Here is a 20,000-nt window from a genome sequence, read left to right on the forward strand (position 1 = left end):
CGAAATTTCCACAAAACAAAACACAGAACACAAGCTCTGGGGTCATGTTGGAGCTTGCGTTCACAATGTAGCTTGCGTTGTTTGCGTCGACTATGAATCAGGCCTAAGGGGGAAAAAGAGACAGAGAGAGCACACGACTAAGAGAGAGAGACAGACAGAGAGAGAGAGAGAGAAAGAAAGAGAGAGTAGAGATTGAACCTCATCCCTGTATGGGGAATATTACAGGGCCAACATCCTCCTCATCTTAATGAAGAACAAGGCAGGCAGGCTCGCTCTGGTTTCTAAAAACAGATCTTTTTATCACCCTCCCTCAGATCTCGCCTTGAAAGAACACATGGAAATGTTTGTTTGTTCAGGAGAGAGAAAAACCAGGTCCAGCCTTCGCTGAATTTTAATATGCACGAAAATGAAGTTCATATAAAAGATAATATAAAAGCGCGTTCAGAATCTATGCATGTGATTTGTGGATCACGTAGCCTATCTCGGCATGTTCCGGGAATATGCGGCAGGAGAGAGAAATGAGCACTTTATTTTCATCCGGGCACTATCGGAAAAACTAAAACAAATCTACCATAATTTCCATAAAGACTGGCTGTTGTCTGAAAGGAAGCAGCTGTCGGGCGGAATTTCTTCTGAGACACGGACACCACAATCGAGGGCACTCACCCCATAATTCAGTGTGATTGGCTGAAGGGGGAGATTGCGCCCTGCGGAGTGCGGGGGAGAGGACCTCTCTGCCAGGTTTGCCTCTGAGCTGGGAGATGCATGTCCGCTGGTGTCCGTTTGGGAGGGGGGGGGGACGGGGGTGTGGGGCAGGGGCGAGCTATTCCAGCGAAATGGCACACAGTGTGAGGTCGGCCGAAACACACTCACAGACACACACACATGGACATACACAGACACGCGAACGCACACACACCCACCACACATACACACACACACCCTAGGTGCTGCGCTTCTGAGGTGAGTGACAGGGAATGAGGTGGAGGGAAGTGTCCTTAAGGTACCATAATTACCTAGTCTCCTCTCCTCCTCTCGCTGTCACGGACCCCCGGGGGCCGCCAGACAAAGGGAAGGGAAATGCTTCATGTTGCCGTGGTATTTCAACTCCAGTGGGAACCAGCGTTGGGGGGTGCGGGGGGGTTAGTGTGAGGGAATAAAGAGCCACTTTCCTCCTCTCCTCTCTTCTCTTTTTCTTGTCTTCCCTTGCAGGCAGCTGTGTTTAAAATAAGGAGCTTTAATAAAAGCCATTTAATGGCTCCCCGGCAGAAAAAAAAGGTGCAACTTGATTACTCTGACGGTTTCATTTAATGAGCTCCAAGCCCCTGGCTCTGACTCACGATTACGTTTATTACTTTGTTGAGGGAGATATATATGACAAAACGGGGCCGAGGGAGCCGAACGAGGCCTGAACGCTCAGATGATGCCAGGCCGTCTGGGGGCGGCGGCCTCCGTCGGTGTGATTTACACCTGCGAGCGCTCACCTGGGCCTCGGCTTCACGCCTCCGGGGGAACCGCCGCCACGTACGGCGGGATCCCAGAGACGAGCGCGGCTCTGTTATTGATGGGGATAGATTGTGCTTATTGAATGTACACTGGCGAACATATGGCCGGTGTCAACTGTGTGTGTGTGTGTGTGTGTGTGTGTGAGAGAGAGAGAGAGAGTGAGAGAGAGAGAGAGAGAGAACAGGAAGAGGGGATTGAGCACAGACAGAACAGGGAGAGATACAGAGAGTCAATAAAAAGGGAACTAGCCCTTTATGTCTCTCAGTCGTGTGATAAAAAGACGGAGCTGGAGAAAAGCATGTCTGCCCACCCATTTATGTGGGAGGAGAAGGGAACATTCGAACCATATCGCCTAAGAGAAACGCAGAGACACACGCACACGCACACACTCACTCACGCACGCACACACACACACACACACTTATACAAACACACACGCACAAGCACACAAACATACTTTTGTTATAAAGGTCAGCTTTTTTATATCATTACAAAAGCCCACTTCAGGGAATGTGGAGTGAGAGTGGGAACAATGGGGGAGCGGATCCAGACGGGGTGGGTGGAGAGTGGGGGCAGTGTGTGTGTTTGTATGGTGTGTGTGTGTGTGTGTGTAAGTGTGTGTGAGTGTGTGTGTGTGTGTGTGTGTGTGTGTGTGTGTGTGTGTGTGTGTGATGTGTGTGAATAGGGAGCAGATTCATATGGGGTGTGTTGAGAGCAGGGGTACTGTGTGTGTGTGCGTGTGTGTGTGTGTGTGTGTGTGCTTGACTGTTTGTGTGGGTGGGTGTGTATGTGTGTGTGTGTATGTGTGTATATGTGTGTGCGTGAGTGTGTGTGTGTGGGTGTGGGTGTGCGTGTGTGTGTATGTGTGTGTGTGTGTGTGATTTGTGTGAATAAGGAGCAGATTCATATGGAGTGGGTGGAGAGCAGGGGTGCTGTGTGTGTGTGTGCGTGACTGTTTGTGTGGGTGGGTGTGTTTGTGTGTGTATATGTGTGTGCGTGAGTGTGTGTGTGTGTGTGTGTGTGTGTGCGTAAGTGGGTGTGTGTGTGTGTATGTGTGTGCGTGAGTGTTTGTGTGTGTGAGTGTGTGTGTGTGTGTGTGTGATGTGTGTGAATAGGGAGCAGACCCAGACGGGGCTGGTGGGGAGCAGTGGCGCTCATCAGTATTCTGTGGCGAAGGCCTCTTATAAATATTGGAAGGAGGACGGTGGGCGGAAGGCGGAAGCAGCCAGATGGGTGGACGTTTGAGAGATGGCACACCTGAGCACCCTGTGGCTGGCTGGCCACTGCCACTCAGCTCGGAATGATCACGTAATGGTTCCATCTTCACCCCCATCCTCCTCCTCCTCACACAAAACAACCTTGATCGTGTTTCAGGCGTGAAAAATATCTTATGAAATCCAATTATATCTAATACAAAATTATATACCCACCACCGCCATCATCCCCCCCACCACCATCATAATTGTCCCTGTTGTTTGAGCAAGGCCAGCAGCTACAGTTAAAAACTTGATTAACATCACACTCATCCATCTTTAATAGAAAAAGAGCCCCTGGCAGATCTTATGCTACATCAATCACAGCAGCCTCTCTCTGCACGCCTCCAGTATATGGAGATCACTGGGTTCTCATACAGTACAACAGTCTCTCTCTTATGGTCTGTGTAACATTCTGTCTTAGGGTGCGTGTCCACCGGCCAGCTATATTTTAGAGCTGGCATTATTTTCTAGTTGTTTTTGGCAAGACTGCAGACCGTGAACGTTAGCACTAGCTAACATTAGCTACTGTACAGTACATGTAGCTATCTTAACTCAGCTACTGTAGTTCATCTGCAGTCTGCAAAAAACATGACGCACGGTGCTAACGTGAGCTTGGTAGCCTAGCCAGTCAACTAGCCAGTCAGCTTTCCCAGTGCGCTCGAAGCAGCTGTAAGCTGCATACAGCTCACCGGTGGACACACATCCTTAGGCCGGATTCATACTCTACGCAAGCTACGCTAGCGCAGCTGTGAATGCGGGCTCTACCAAGCACTTGGGTGAAGTTACAGTTTTGTCCACAACACACGTTGCTACATGCAAGGATGCGTCAAACACAGCTCACATAGCTATGATGCTAGCATAGCTCGTGCTAGCGTAGCTGGTGCTAGCGTAACTTGCTAGAGAAGGAATCCACATTTACAGTCTCTCTTACATGTCTGTCCGGTGTCTTTTGCAGTCTTTCTTACAGAATCTCTAACAGTGTCTCTTATAGACTCTACCGGTCTCTTTGACAGTCTGTCTCCAGTGTACAGCTGGCTGGGGTCTGTCCCAGTGTATCCCGGTAAACAGCTCCTCTCCTCTCATCTGCCTTCAGCCATGGGCCATGGTGGGGGTGTGGCAGGGCGGCGTGATATGGGGTGTGGCAGGGGGGGCGTGGTAGAGGGCGTGGCAGGGCTCATCTACACACTGCCCCGCACGCACAGCAGCGGAAACACACTACACACACAGGGCTTCACGCCGGCCCTTTTCACACGACCTCGTGAAATGTACCGCACACCACTGACCCTGACGATGTCCATCTGTACAGCCCCCTTCAACCCAGTTCCAGTCAGCAGTTCCACGGAACATGGGGACCGTGTAAGCAGACCGGCACAGTTCCGCTCGGCCTGACTTGGCTCAGTGGTGTTGTAATTAGTCAGTGCTGGACAGTATTGTGTTGGACCACAGCCTGGGCTGTCACACACAGTGTTGAGTGACGGGAGGGTGGACCTGTGACAGGGTAACGGCAAGACAAAGCCTGCCTGTGAATTTCAGGCCTCCCTGCCTCCCTCGTCCCCCCCCCCCCGAGGTCTGGGACAGAGATCTGTGAGGCGCTCTCATCTGGAGGCCATGCACCCTAACATCCCGTATTCAATAACGACACCAGACCTCAGAGACTCCGTGGAGAGACTCTGTCGAATGTGTTTGTGGAACAATACTATTCCAAAGTGTGTCTTGGGTGTGTATGTGTGTGTGTGTGTGTGTGTGTGGAGGGGGGAAGGGGCATGTACCCATAGATGGAGCTCTGCACACAGTACACTAGCAGTGCTAACGGGCTGTGATGCCAGGCTGTAAACAGTCCTTACCTTGGCCATCTGAGCCTGCACACCGGTGGCTTTGAGGGACGACACGGCCTTCTGTGCTGCTGCCGGGCTGTCGAAGTCAACGAAGCCATAGCCTGGAGAGAGAGAGATGGAGAGGGAGAGAGAGATGGAAGAGAGAGAGAGAGAGAGAGAGAGAGAGAGAGAGAGAGAGGGAGGGGTGAGTTAGTTCAGACAGGGAGGATTGTGACAGGGCTAGGTAATTGCAGCGGTAACATGAGCTTATGTGACTAGCAAGGCTGCCAGATCTTATATCTGGTGAGCACTACATTGTTTGATAATTAGCGGCGCTGACGTTCAGATGGTGATGGTTATGCATCTTAATTAGGGGCATGCGTGAGTTGTTTCGGAAAAACAAACCCGGCACGCCACCTGTATAAACACACACACCCACGCACAGACGCACAGACGCGCACACACACACACAAACACACACACACACACACACAGACACACACACACACACACACTGTGAACATTACATTTCCAAGGCAGGTCAAACATTCAATCACAAAGAAGAAAAATGAAAACTTGGAAATTGCAGTACATTCACCAACATGCTGGTCATTCAAAGCCCCGCCTTTGTATCCCTTCAACAAAACCTGCTTCTCAGCCAGAAGAATTCCACTTTAAAATTCAAGCCCTCAGCTCCCGAATTCATGGCGAGTCTGCTGCAGGCTGGCTGGCCATAACATGGCTCGTCAAACTGGCCCATTAACACAGACCCATTTCATAGCCTTCTTAATTCTCTCCCCAGCAACAAACCTCTCAATGGTTGATGGCGTACGAGTGCCACCATCTCTCTCTCCCTCTCTCCTTCTCTCTCCCCCTCTCTCTCTCTCCATTCTTTCTCCCTCCCTCCCCTCTCTCTCCCTCCCCCCCTCTCTCTCCATTATCTCTCCCCTCTCTATCCTTCTCTCTCCCCCCTCTCTCTCTCCCCTCTCTCCCTCCCTCTCTCCCCTCTCTCTCTCCCCTCTCTCTCTCTCCCCCTCTCTCTCTCCCTCTCTCTCATTTTTCCCCAACCCCCCTCTGGAAATCCCTGATTGGTGAGCAGTGGGGGGGATTTATGAGTTATTGTGATCCCAACATTCCAGGGGATGTGTCGGAGACGGGGTCGCGTCGGTGTTAATTAAAATTTGGTGCCGGATTAAAAGCAGTCAATGGTTCTTCTGATCCACTGTTTCACAAGGAAAGCGTAATTAGAGGAGGATAATAGGGGAGCCGGGGCACAGCCCTCACTGCTGTTGTTCCCCCCTGCCCGTCATACACACACACACACACACACACACACACGCATGTGCACACATACACACACACACGCACGCACGAGCACACACACACACACGCATGTACACACACACACACACGCGCACACACACATGCACACACGCTCGCAAGGGCTTTCCCGTTCAATAGAGGTGAACGAGAATGTGGAATGATGGGAAAACCGTAACCCGTGGCAGAGTGCGATCGAGCGTGCATGCACACACACACACACACACACACACACACACACACACACACACACACACAGACACACACAAACACTCACACGTCCAATTAACAAGCAGTCTGGTACAGTAAGTGGAGGAGGATCATTGATTAAAGTGTTTAATTGTGATAGAATAAGGGGCTGGGGTGAAAGGGGGTTCAGGAGAGCATTAGAGAACATGTATCATGTCCGGTCAAACCGGGATGCTCAGTTACTTCCTCCAACTGGGACACGCTGTAGAATCTTCAGCACGCGGTCTAGAGTTCTAGAACACAACGGAGTCAATACCGAATTCCACGTGAGCTTCCTGAGGTGGCTAGTGCAGCGTAGACACCCGGACGTCCCGCAGGGATAAGTCTACTAGAAGCCTCCGCGGGTGAGTGGGGTTTTGGGAGAGAGCTGACCTCCGTTTGCCAGAGAGGCAGGAGGGGGACTTCCTCAGGGGGGAGGGGGAGGCGGTGATCACCGTCGCTGCACTGGGGGGTCATTGCCGAGGTCACTACGGTGCGGGGGGCCCCCGTCTTACTGTAGGACAGGGGCCAGGGGACCACACAGCTAGGGGTGTTCATAAAACAGCCTGAGACCAAGACCTGACTGCTTAGAGGAAAGGGGGGGTGGGGGGAGAGCTTGCTGGGGAGTAGTACTGTAGTAAAGATTCAATGTATGCGTTAACGTTTATGGCAGGTGGCCCCGGGGGCTGGGAGGGATCTGCTGTTCTCTATTCCTGCACTGTGAAGGACGGTACACCGTCAGTGAGAGAGAGAGTGTGACTGTGTGTGTGTGTGTGTGTGTGTGTGTGTTGTGTGTGTGTGTGTGTGTGCGTGTGCGTGCATACTGGCCCCTGGAGATACATTTGGCCAGAGAAAAACATTCTCTGTCCAGATGTAGAGGTACGGCTTGGAAACAGCCTTTCGCTCAGCGTAGAGATGATGAGACAGAATATGATACATGTATGCACACACACACACACGCACACACACACACACACACACACATACACACACATACACACACACCGCTAACCCGCCTCTCATCTCAAAACCGTGTTGTTTCCAAGTGTGTATATAGTGTCTCAAAATGAGGGTACTTTAGAATTACAAAGAGAAGGGGGATCGAGAGAGAGGGGTAGAGAGAGAGAGAGAGAGAGAGAGAGAGGGTGGGAGAGAGAGAGAGAGAGGGAGAGAGAGAGGGAGGGAGAGAGAGAGAGAGAGGGAGAGAGAGAGAGGGAGAGAGAGAGAGAGAGAGGGAGAGAGAGAGGGAGAGAGAGAGAGAGAGGGAGAGAGAGAGGGAGGGAGAGAGAGAGAGAGAGAGGGAGAGAGAGAGAGAGAGAGAGAGAGAGAGAGGGAGAGATAGAGGGAGAGAGAGAGAGAGAGAGAGGGAGGGAGAGAGAGAGAGAGGGAGAGAGAGAGGGAGGGAGGGAAGGTGAAGGGGGGAAGGCATATATCGCTCTGAAGTCTCCGACTCATCCTGGCGGTACACAAAAATAAATCAATATCTGTCATTTAAAGCCGGTTCAACATGATTGAGTAGATGCACTGTATCACACACACACACACACACACACACACACACACACACACACACACACACACACACACACACATACACACACATGCACACACATGCACAAGACACATACACATGCACACACACACATGCACACTTATACAAAGAAGCACACACAAAATAAATGGAATAAAAAGAACACGAAGTGTCATATCGTATTTCCTGGCTCTGCTCTGACAAGGGCTTGCTGTCGAGATAAAGACAGAACTGTCAAGATGCAGCAGACACACACACACGTGCACACATGTACACACACGTGCACACACGTACACACACTCGCTGTGCCACCCTCCTCCGCCTCACTGCTGCCACCGCAGGCTAAAATAGCTCTGTCAACCCCTGCAAATAAGACACCTATCCACACATCAATCATCCACGCATCATCCATGCACTCATTCACTCAACACAAATTATGTTAATCCTTATTCTGTCGGTGGGAAATTACCATATTTTATCTGCTAATAGTGGGGATTGTTTTGTCTTTACCCTCGTCCCACGGTAATTCTGATTATTCCCGTACTCATATTCAGTGGGTGGTTCTAATCGGCAGGTTCTGCGCTGCGTACGTTAGGATAATAACCTCGCAGTGAATAATGACTCGGTCCAGAGAACGCAGCGTTTCACTGGTTTACCTGTCGTTGTTTACATCCATGAGAGGCAACAGGGACAGCTGCCGTCAGCTGAGCGCACGCCTGATTAATTGACGTGGTTATATGCAAATCGTTAGTATCTGCATGCGCGAGAGCAATTGTATTTAATCGGGGAGATAGGCGGACGCCCGGATTGGTAATCGGAACATTCAAGGGCCACGCGGCTCAAGGCCTGTACGTTCTACGGTATGAAACGATAACTTTATTGTCAGCAATGCTGAAATTGGTCTTGCGACACAGCTCACATATGCAACACATAACATAGTACACACATTTGACAAACAAAAAAAAAAAAAGTACTACATCCATACACATACACATACACACACACACACATAACGTGCATACATACATACATACATACATAAATACATACATACATACATACATACATACATACATACATACATACATACATACATACATACATACATGCGCTCTGTGCTCGTTCTAGAACTATCCGCCTCGTTCTAGAAATCCTTCGCCTCCCCCATCCAGACTTCGGGGTGAGGGCGCAGGACACGGGATGGGGGTTGTTTATAAGAGCATTTCCTCCGGGACCGTCTTCAGCCTGTCTCTGCGCCGGCCTGGTAGCTGGGAGGCGATGGCTGAACAGCCCTGGTGGTGGCGGTGGCGAGCTGAACGTACAGAGCTGAACAGCCGTGGTGGTGGCGGTGGCGAGCTGAACGTACAGAGGCGGCGTGGGGGTTTTAAATAGCCAGACGCTGTTCTGGTCTTGACTGCAGCCAAGCTTGGCTTGGTGCCGGTCCAAACCCAGATGAGAGAATCCTCCCTCACACATAGAAATGCGCACACACACACACACACACACACACACACACACACACACACACACACACACACACACACACACACAATCCTTGCTCAGGCTGCATTCCACTGCTTCCCCTACGCCCAGTGACTGCTGATAAATACTTCCAGCTTCCCAGAGCCTGTCTTGTGGCCACTGTCCACTAAGCCAGCAGTGTGTGTGTGTGTGTGTGTGTGTGTGTGTGTGTGCGTGTGTGTATGTGTGTGCGTGTGTGTAAAAAGGCACCTAAATATATCTTGTTTGCGGGTTCCTGCAGAGGAACATCTGTGGGTGTACACATTTCTTTAATATCACGTTGGGAAAATGTTATCTTAGGGTTGGAGGCCTCCGACCACTTCCTCTAGAGTGTAAACATCACAGGGAGCGGACACACGCTGTGTAACGCGCCACAACTTCCCCTCCCCACACACACACACACACACACACACACACACACACACACACACACACACACACAGGCTGGCCAGCGCCGTGCTTAACACCGACCTCCATTACACTCATCCAAACTGCATGCCCACTTCAAGTGTACTGTATACAACACTGTGCTGTGCATACACACATACTGTACAGAAGCAAGCACACCTGCACACTCACACAGAGACAAACACACACACAACCCCCCCCCCCCCCCCCCCCCCCTCATGTCCCTCATGCTGGAAGGACAATATAACCCCACTGGTTATATTACACAAAATCATTCTCAGGGAAACAGGTTCTTTCATTCTTCAAATGTTCCTTCATTCTCCACCATGTGGGTGTGCTAGCGGTACGGGAAATTAACTTATCAACCCTGCAAACATGGATTGGTAAGCGTCCAGGCCAGGGCTGGCTATAGGCTGCTAGCGTACTGTAGCTCCTGTCATGTCCTCTCAGGTAGGAAAGTGTCCTTGAGCAGCGGCGGCTCCTGTGGAGGGCTCAGCGCCAAGCAAGACGACGGGGTGGTCCTGTATACATTAAGGTAGGCTCTGTGTAGAGTCACACACACACACACACACACGCGCTAACCGTACACATGCAATCGCATGTGCATGGACCTACACGCTTCTCACACACACATACACATGCCCACGCCATACGCACAGACAGACACACAAACACATGCCCACACTGTGAGAATCAGTACAGTGTGGGCTCTCCCGGAGGAATCTCATACAAGCAGTAGACCCGCGTACAGTAACTGTGGCTGGGTTAGATCATCTCCAGGTTTAAAAGGCCAGGCTGGATCTACCTGAGACTGTGGGTCTGTGCTGCCCCCCCCCCCCTCTGGGCCAGGTGCAGCATAGAGGACATTTTCATCTATTCAAATACTGAGGAATTTTCATATCAGGGCTTTACTTTTAATCCTTCCTTCCTTCCCTCCCTCCTCCCCCTTCCCTCATACCAGAGCTCACAGCTCACCTACTCTAGTCAAAACATTTTAGTTTTCCTTTACAGTGTCAATCATAGTATATTTGGGAAAAGAATACCCTGCAGTATTTAGCTATAAAGAATGAAGCCATATGGTGTTTTACGACATTGCTTAAATAACCACTTACTGTAGTAAGAAAGACAACTCTGGATTTAACAGCTTTAGATCTGTGTGTTGGATTAATCTCCGTTTGGATGAGAGAGAATTGCAAATGTGCAGTCTCCAGCAAACGGTTAGCCAGATTTAAAAAGACATGGATGAGCCTAGGAATATAAAAATTTAATAAAATATATATTTTGGAGATGCCTCCAAGCAGGGAGTGTTAATATGTAAAATATCCTAAACACGCATACCTGATCTCCATTCAGATGTGTAATTGCCTTCGTCAGTTAGTTACACGGCAGCCAAACAGGCTTGTTAGCTTAATGGCGTAGCCATGGAATGTTTGGTGCATCATCTGAGGAACTCTTCAGAGAGAGGCAGCAACCTGAAGGGTGATAATTACCTGTCAAGAGGTTGTTAGGATAGACCCTCAGGCAGAGAGTATTACGGAATGGATACACACACACAAACACACACACACACACACATACACACACACACACAAACACATAAAGACACACAGACTATATAAATGGAAAACAATCACACACCCACACACACACGCATGCGCGCACACGCACACACACACATTCACATTTTAATTCTTTATTTAGAATAAAAATATGCTGCATGGGCCCAAATATACAGTAGTTCCATTGCTATTATGTTGAAGGGTAATTTAACAAGTGTTACATTTTATAGATACGAACAAGCATCTAGGATGTTCACAACATGCTTACATGCACATACATACTGTATATGATGGCATAATATACATACTAATGATGTACAGTAAGCATACAGAAAATACCACTAACACCAGGGGAGTTATGGGTAGAGAAAACATCTTGCTGCCAAATAATGGAGATTGAGCAATATCTAGCAGTCCGCTTTGCTTCACACTTGTTCAGCCCCCATATTCCTCAGGCCTCTGACTGCTAGCCTATGGACATGGCCCAGGCTGCCAAATATGAACACAATTAGCTGACACTTGTAGCCTAGCTGTATAATGGCCTGTACCAGCGGCTGGTACTTTAGCTGCTTATTGAGAAACGCCTCTTCTAGACTAGAGTCAAAAGTCCAGCCTACTTCCAACAGGAACACCTCGCTGTGGTCTTCATCAATCACAATGACATCTGGCGAATTAGCATGTACATTTACAAATACATGGGTGTCACTGCATGGGAACGTTAGCGGTTTCACAGATGAGTTTCTTATGTATTACAACAGAGGGGTGGAGGGCAGTTGATATGTCCTTGGTTATGATATTAACATCAGTACATTGAGATAATGGATAAATTGAGTTTGGTTGGTAGCACTTGGAGACGTGCTTTCACAATGAAGATGAGGATTTCCTCATCAATTGCTGCGTTCTTGAGAATTCTGTGGGACACAGAGTGGTCAGCTGATGGGACACACAAACACACACAAACACACAAATTGTAAATAGAAAGCAATCACGCACACACGAGCACACACGCGCACACACGCGCGCACACACACGCACACACACACACACACACACACACACACACACACACACACACACACACACACACACACACACAAGCATAGACACTCACACAAACCATAGCTCTATGAAAATAGCAACAGCCTGCAGCCCTTTCACTGCTTAATTATACAGTGCTGGAGTGAAGAGTGGTTTGTATGGTGCATTGTACTGAAGCACTCTGTTCAGAACCGTCAACACAGCCAATAGGTGAACACTGGATGCTCCTTGAGTCTTCAAACCCTAGAGCTGTGAAGGTACGGGTCCAAGTGAAGAGCCACGTTGTTTCACCTCCGTCCTGACGCTGAGAAGCCCTGGTAATGGTGCCGTGCAGTTCTAACCGGCGGTAATAAGCCCCGTAACGCATCAGCAACACCACAAGCAACTGCCGCCGGGTCACTTCACGCCGAGAAGGGGGCGGGAGTTAATATTTGAACAAAAAAAAAAAGATCGAGACACCCCTGGAAAGCGGACCTGGGAGGGAGGGGCAGAGTAGGGACCTGGTCGGGAGAGAGGGGCGGAGTAGAGGCCACGACAAACATTTGAAATCCTCCCAAGGACGGAGTGTTCTCGCCTGTGGCCCCCTTTGTACCGCACAGCTGTTAGTCATTCGCGGTGAAAGGAGCCGCCGCCCACTTCCTCTGTCCGGCTTTATTCATGCTCTCATGATTGATCCCTTCCTTAACCAATCAAGGACGTGGCCATTAGTCAACAAGATGCGGGGGGGGGGGTTTGGCAGGTCAGGAGAAGGCCACATCCTCCGGAGCGGTTACCACGGCAGCCAGGGTTAGGGCTCAGATAAGGGATGGCTGGTTGCACGCCCTCACCCTTCACTGATGCCCTCGAGGCCATTGACAGGAGGGGGAAGAGAGAGAGAGAGAGAGAGAGAGAGAGAGAAAGAGAGAGAGAGAGGCTGTGGGGCTGCTAGTTATTGCGCCCTACTGATGTTGCATGGTATGCACTGTGCACGTCTCCTGAGGTTCTGGGGATCTGGACGGACGTCGTACACGGCGCTCCATCACGGAGACCAGGCCGCAGTGAGCGTCCAGACGGGCGATAGATGAACCCGGTTCTCAACGGTCGTGCTACCGCTCTCCGGGTGCACGGCTGCGCCGTGGCCCCGGGACGACGCTGGCCCGCCGCCGACCCTGGGGTCCGAGACCACACCGCCGGCAGGAAGAGAACAGGAAGTGGATGCGGGGACAAAAGGTCACCGCTGGAGGAATGCGGTGGCCCGGGGGTCTGTTAACGACACGCACGCCCAATCAGACGCCTGCTTGGTGAGCAGCCAACTTGGAATGAGAGAGCCTTGGCTTCCTGGAATGGGGAAGCGGGGAGGGGGGGGGGTGGAGCTTTGTGAGGCACGCGGCGAAAAATAATGGGTGGGGGTGGGGGCCATTGATGTTTGCGTGCTGGATGAGCCCCCATCAATGTGATTATTCCATAGTGATTGCTAATTAAGGTCATTAATACACATGCAACTGGAAAAAGCTCTCTCTCTCTCTCTCTCTCTCTCCACTACTTTTTTCTCCAGAGCTCCCCCTCTTTCTGGAACCGCTTTTGGGACGAGGCGTGTTGGACGAGGTCCGCTGGCCGTACATCAGTTGAGATTCTCATCTGCTCATCGTTCATTTCAAAGGGCAGGGGGACGGGGGGGACGGGGGGGGGGGGGGGGGCTACACAGAGAATCCTTAATTGCACCGGCCTGCTGTACAACACAGACAAATGTTTATATCTCAGCCTTCTAATGAGAAACCAATAATGGATGAAAACAGCACCCCCCGCCCCACCCCAACTTCCCTGAAACACACACACACACACACACCATACACACACATACACACGCGCGTGTGCAAGACAATCAGAACCAGGCCCTACTCGGAGAGAGAGCGCCACCTCATTCATCAGCAGCCCCTTCGTGCGCAGTGTCACGCTGTCCTCACAGGCCCTGACGCGGTGATAAATCTCTTTTTATAGAATCCGCTACAAATATTTCTCCATTACCGTGTCTCTGTGGTCAGGGGACACCGAGAACAGTATGGCTCTCGAAGCGACACCAGCAACGCTTCAGTGACGCTGCATCACTTTGCATGCAGCTTTAATTCAGGATCAATGAGGGTTTGATAAAAAAAAAGCAAGGTCCCATGTTGTTCAAAATGGCAAGTGTTAGAGAATAATGACTGTTTACACTCAGTTACTGAGGGGCCGGGCTGATATTGATTTCCATTTGCAAACATACTTGAATTAATTTGAATCAAGCCTCCCACTCCTGCTTAAACAGTCTCTTTAATAGTCGCTTGCGATAACAGAATGAGACTTCTGCTGGGCTGCAATGACGCCTGGGTTCTACGGAACAAATCCTTGGTGCCGTGCCTGTCTCTGATACAGTAACTGGCTCTGACACCGTGCATACTCCATGACCTCAGCACAGCAGACCACGCCTGGGGCCCCGCTAGGCCACTAGGGGGCTCAAATCCATTCCCGATCGGGGCCCCATAACCGCCGTCGCCGTCTCTAGCCGCAGTTATTCGGCCGTGTGAGGCGGAGCGTCTGAGCGGGCGCGGGTCACTGAGGAGCGCCAGAGCGCCGCTGGAACACAGACATCACGGCAGGCGGACTCTTTTTTTTTTCTTCTAATCTTCATCTGATCTCCCACAATCCTGTGTGGCTGGCCAAGTGCAGCCCGGGCCTTATCTCCGTGCGGAGGAAACGGAGGCCCTCTAAAGGGGGCTGAGGTCATTTCCTGTGCCTCCAGGCTCGTTGAGGAAATATAAAAATTCTCTCCATTCGTCTCCATTCGCTCTGCGCCGGTTTGATTCAGAGGCCTGGGCGGCCCTCTCTGAGAGGCCTCAGTGAGCAGGGAGGAGGGGTGGAGTTAAAAGCTTTGCTTCTAATTCTTCCCGGCCACTTCTGGTGTTAACCCACAGTTCACTTGCTCTGCAGCTAAAGCTACCTAAAGGGAAAGAGTAGGAGAGGAGGGGGGGTTGAGGGAGAGATTGATGGCTAGAGAGAGAGGGAGAAAGAGGGCAAGAGAGAGAGAGAGAGAGAGGGAGGGAGGGAGGATATAATTTCTCTCTGTGGGGACTGGCTGGTGAGCGTGGGTCCTGAGCTGAGCAGGGGTAGATGGAGAGGCAGGTGCAGGTGGAGGGGAGGCGCGCTGAAATGGTGGACCACAGGATTGATAGATCTGTAGCTGGCTGCTGCAGCAGACACGGCCTCGTCTCCGAGACACCTCCGCTCTGCAGCAGAACAAAGGGGCCATTCTCCCACGCGTGGGGGGGGGGGGGGGGGGGCAGTTGTTGACCCCCCCACGCGCCCACTGAGTGACCCGCCCAGCGTCGATCTCGGCCGGCAAACCCGGAGCCGAGGGGAGCCCGACCTCCGCGTGCTCGTCTTCATCTGGGCGCCGCCGGCTCACAGAGCACGGAGGGAGAGAGGAGAGGAGGGGGGGAGGAAAGGACGAGAAGAGGAGAGACGAGGAGAGGAAGGGGGTTGGAAAGGAGCAGAGGAGGCCAGGAGGAGGGGAGGTGGAGAGGGAGAGAAAAGTGGAGGGGAGGAGGCCGAGGGGGGAGGAGACAGGGATGAGAGGAGGGGGAGAGGGGAGGGCGGAAAGGAGGACAGGAGGAGAGGAGGAGGAGGAGGAGGGGAGGGGAAGGAGGTTTCCACCGGCTAGGGCGCCTGTCTGGCGGTGCCTCCGCGCTGAGATAAGCCACAGCTCTGACATTTAAACGAGACGAAGGTCCGCGGGTCAGAAGACTGAAAACAAAGTGATACTGGATCAGGGTGATGATGAGATGCTCTTTTACTCTTTTACACACACAAACACACACACACACACACACAACCGCCTGGCCCCTAACTAGCTAGAGAAATGGGGTGCTGGGCTGGACAGGAGGGAGAAAAGGCATCTTCAGAGAAAGGAAACCGGTCTCTACAAGCAGGGAGCGAAAGGTAACGGCAAAACAAGCAACAGCAGCCTCCGTCCTATAGGCCTCGGTCTGGGTTGCTCTCGCGTGGAGGCGGGTCTCTGCTGGTTGTCAGGCGTGATGGGATGTGAAAGACGCCGTGTCTGGACTGTGTTGCGCCCGCGTTGCAGCGTCCCGTATGAAAGGAGCAGAAAGGAGAACCAGGCCCCGCCTGTCAATAGCGATCAGAGAACCTGCCGACGTGCCGGTCCTGACACACACGCACTACGCACACGCACACGCACACACACACACACACACGAGACCTCTGCTCTGATGAACTTTTTGAGCTCTCTCTCTCTCCCATTCTGTTGCTTACACTGTCCCTCTTTCACTCTCTTCCCTCCATCTCTCTCTCTCTCTCTCCATCTCTCTCTCTCTCTCTCTCTCTCTCTCTCTCTCTCTCTCTCTCTCTCAGGGCATAGGAGTGGACCAACCTTTCCACTCGTAAAATAGGGATGCTTATACTCGCCTCTTGACATCTTGGGCCAAGCTGCATTCCAGGAGAGTGAGGTATGGGAAACCCATCCCCAGCACGCACACACACACACACGAATGCACGCACACACGCACACACACACACGCACGCACACACACTCACTCACCCACTGCTGGCACTTCAGTGTAACTCACCGCGTCGGGGTCTGGACACCGTGAAGGCTAACCGGTCTGCCAGCTCGAGCTATTCCCTCCGCTATGTACTCCTCAACTTCATTCGCCTCCTCCCTCCCTCCCTCCCACTCTACTCAGACTCCATCCTCCGTCCTAACAAGAGGACACAAGCCACTAAACACAGGCCCTTCGAGGTTGGCCATTGCCTTCTCCAGGTTTTCTATTAAAAAAAACTTTATTTATTTTTTTCCCCTTCCACGTTCGGCGCGACGCAAGACGGGGTGAGATCAATGAGGGCTGAGCGGGATGGGATGAGAGGCCGGCTTCACCTTGAGAGGCGGCGGCTTCAGAACAGAACAGGGGGCACCGCGAAATGCAATTAAAAGTATCGATGGAACTTCAATAGCGCTTAAACAGCGCCGCCAGACACCTCGGGGCAAGTAGCAGACTAATCAGTTTCTTTTCCTCTCTCTTTCCTTCTCTCTCTCTCTCTCCCACCCACCTCTCTCTCTCCCTCCCCTCTCTCTCCTCTCTCTCTCTCTCCCCCTCTTTCTCACTCTCACTCTCTCACTCTCACTCGGTGGCTGGTTTAGACCATTAAAGAAGAGCGAACAAAAGATAAGTGACTGAAAAGTATTTACAGTACCGCACAAGCTGGCCTGGAGTGAAGCTCGCTAAATAGCTCCAGTGCTCCGATGATGGTCGCGACTAGTAATTGATGTTTATCTAATCCTAACTTGCCGGTTATCCTTCTAATTAGATGTGTATATGAAATTAGAAAATAAGCTGTCGGGGAAATCACATTCTGGGCCGGCCACAATGTGATGCAGCTCGGCTTGGCATAGTGGTTCCTGGAGCTCTGTAGCCTGGCTGTACGATCGCGAACTTGTGAACAAAATAAATACCACATACGAGCAAATATAACCTGCTCCGCTATAATGAAACTGATAAAACTAAGATGCCTGGATAAAGAAATCATTTTTCGAACCGATATATTTGACAGAATCAGTATTCTATGCAAGATTATAACGCTCGTTAGCTTGAACTCCTCCCCTTCACGCACACCCAAGCGATGAAAACGCGGAGGGCACGCGTACATGCGTTAATTCAGGGGGCTTTCTCTCTCCATCCGTCCATCTTTTCATCCGTCCATCCTTCCATCCCAGGGCCAGTTGTTGACCCCCATCCTTCCTCCAGGTCTCAACACCTCTGCCAGCTCCACATCTGATTTACAGTTACAGTACCACATGAACAGTCCTCGGCTGAGCACTAGATTTACAGCAGGGCTTGGCTTCCAGAATGACACACACAACACACACACACACACACACTGTGGGAACTACAAGGCAAGATAAGAGGGTGTTGGTGGGTGATGTACCTTTGCACTGGTTGGTGTTCTTGTCCAGGATGGCCTTGGTTGACACGATTTTTCCATATCTGTGAAAGAAGCAAAAAGAGAGATGTTTCAGTGAGGTACAGTAAACTTAGGTGGACTTTTATGACCACAGGCCGGCTGACATCATGCAGCTACACAGCATTCCGAATGCACTTCTTGTTTTCCATACTGTACAAGCTTAAGTGGTATCATACAAGGTTCAATAGATTGTTTATTTGACGGACTTCAGACAAATGTGTCCTTTCTGACATTCGCAGAAGCACATATCAAAAATGAGTGAACTGAAAAGAGACGGAAGCATACGGAGACGCTCTATATCTACTGTATTTGTTCTCTCAAATCTCTTTGGCTTATCCAAGCCCATGTTAAATATCCTCCCTATAAACAAACACTGTCACAGTGTAAACATGTCCGGCTTCTCAGCATAACACATCGGGCCTTATCCACAATACAGTACCTCCACTTAAGCTGCTCAATTCATCAAAGAAACTCAGCCCATCTCTCTAAAACAGTGGTAGCCAACATAGTGCCCGCTGTGGCGCCCGCGAGCCACGTTCGGAAAGAAGTTATTATTCCCCCCCTCTTTTCCCTCCCTCAACCCTTCCCTCAGTAAGCCAACTACAAGATAACTTGACTAAGACGAAATAATGGCAGAAAAACGAAAGAAAAAACAATACCACTTCAATGAAGTGTGGGAGGAACAGTTCTTTTTCACAAATGTGAAAGACAAGAGTGTATGTCTCATTTGTGGGGCATCTGAGGCAACGGCGAAGCGTCACAACGTAGAGAGGCACTTCAATACGATTCACAAGAGCATCAATACCAACTACCCGCCTGGTAGCTCATTGTGGAGGGAAAAAGTCTGTGACTTAAAGTCAGCTTTGGATAAACAGCAATCTTTTTTCAGGAGGCCAGCTAAAAAGTCAGAGCTAGCAACCGAGGCTTTGCACATTTTTGGCCAAGCACAAGAAGCCTTTTTCGGATGGTGATATACTGAAGGGAGCGATGACAGTGATTGCAGATGCATTATTTAAAGACGAGAAGCATGGGCCAGAAGTAATCTCCGCTCTCTCCGACGTGCAACTGGGGGCAAGTACGATCACCAGAAGAGTGTCATCTATGTCAGACAACTTGACAGAGCAGCTGGACCGAGACCTGAGTACTTGTCGTTGGTTTAGTATCCAATGCGACGAGTCCATGGACACCAGCAGTACGGCACAACTATTGGTGGGAATACTGTGAGAATACTGTGATTGTACTGAAAAATACCAGCATAAGATGAGAATACTGTGATTGTACTGAAAAATACCAGCATATGATGAGAATACTGTGATTGCACTGAAAAATAATACCAGATAAGCTGAGGATGCTGTGAAAATGGAAATTGATGATTAACAGAAATAAAATTGCACTTGAAAATATATATATGTGTGTGTTCCAATGATCACTTGGTAAACATTGTTAATGTTTGTGAGGAATCATTACCAGTAATTAATAATGAACATAGCTGTGTCTCCTGTAGGCGATTAAATGCACAATACTCATTTTTTCTTTAATAAAAAAGGTAAACCGAGAACATTTCAACAGATATCCTCCCAAATGACTCTCTACCCTTCAGGTAGCCCTAGGCCTAAGAAAGGTTGGTGACCCCTGCTCTAAAGAGAAAGAGAGAGAAATGGGAAGAGAGAGATAGAGAGGAAGAGAGAGCGACAGAGAGAGAGGGAGGGAGAGAGAGAGGAACATCGGGAGAGAGGGGGACAGAGAGAGATGGGGAAAGAGAGAGAGGAAGAGAGAGAGAAAGAGAAAGGGATATAGAGAGAGAGAGGGAGAGAGAGAGAAAGAGAGG

At 50.5% G+C, this 20,000-nt stretch overlaps 1 protein-coding gene across 2 annotated transcripts in view; it reads right to left on the reverse strand.

The window, feature by feature from the left end:
* The window catches only part of LOC311322783 (RNA-binding motif, single-stranded-interacting protein 3-like), a gene marked incomplete at both ends in the record, with an annotated part of 175,517 nt that overhangs the window by 92,059 nt on the left and 63,458 nt on the right, over nt 1-20,000 (reverse strand). For both annotated transcript variants that reach the window (XM_084454897.1, XM_084454898.1), the window contains 2 exons: nt 4,607-4,698; nt 18,137-18,195. In XM_084454897.1, coding sequence (XP_084311023.1) covers nt 4,607-4,698; nt 18,137-18,195 — 151 coding nt within the window. The remainder of the gene's footprint in view (nt 1-4,606; nt 4,699-18,136; nt 18,196-20,000) is intronic.

This window comes from Borostomias antarcticus (genome assembly GCF_949987555.1).
Source record: "Borostomias antarcticus genome assembly, chromosome: 21".
Lineage (NCBI taxonomy): Eukaryota > Metazoa > Chordata > Actinopteri > Stomiiformes > Stomiidae > Borostomias > Borostomias antarcticus.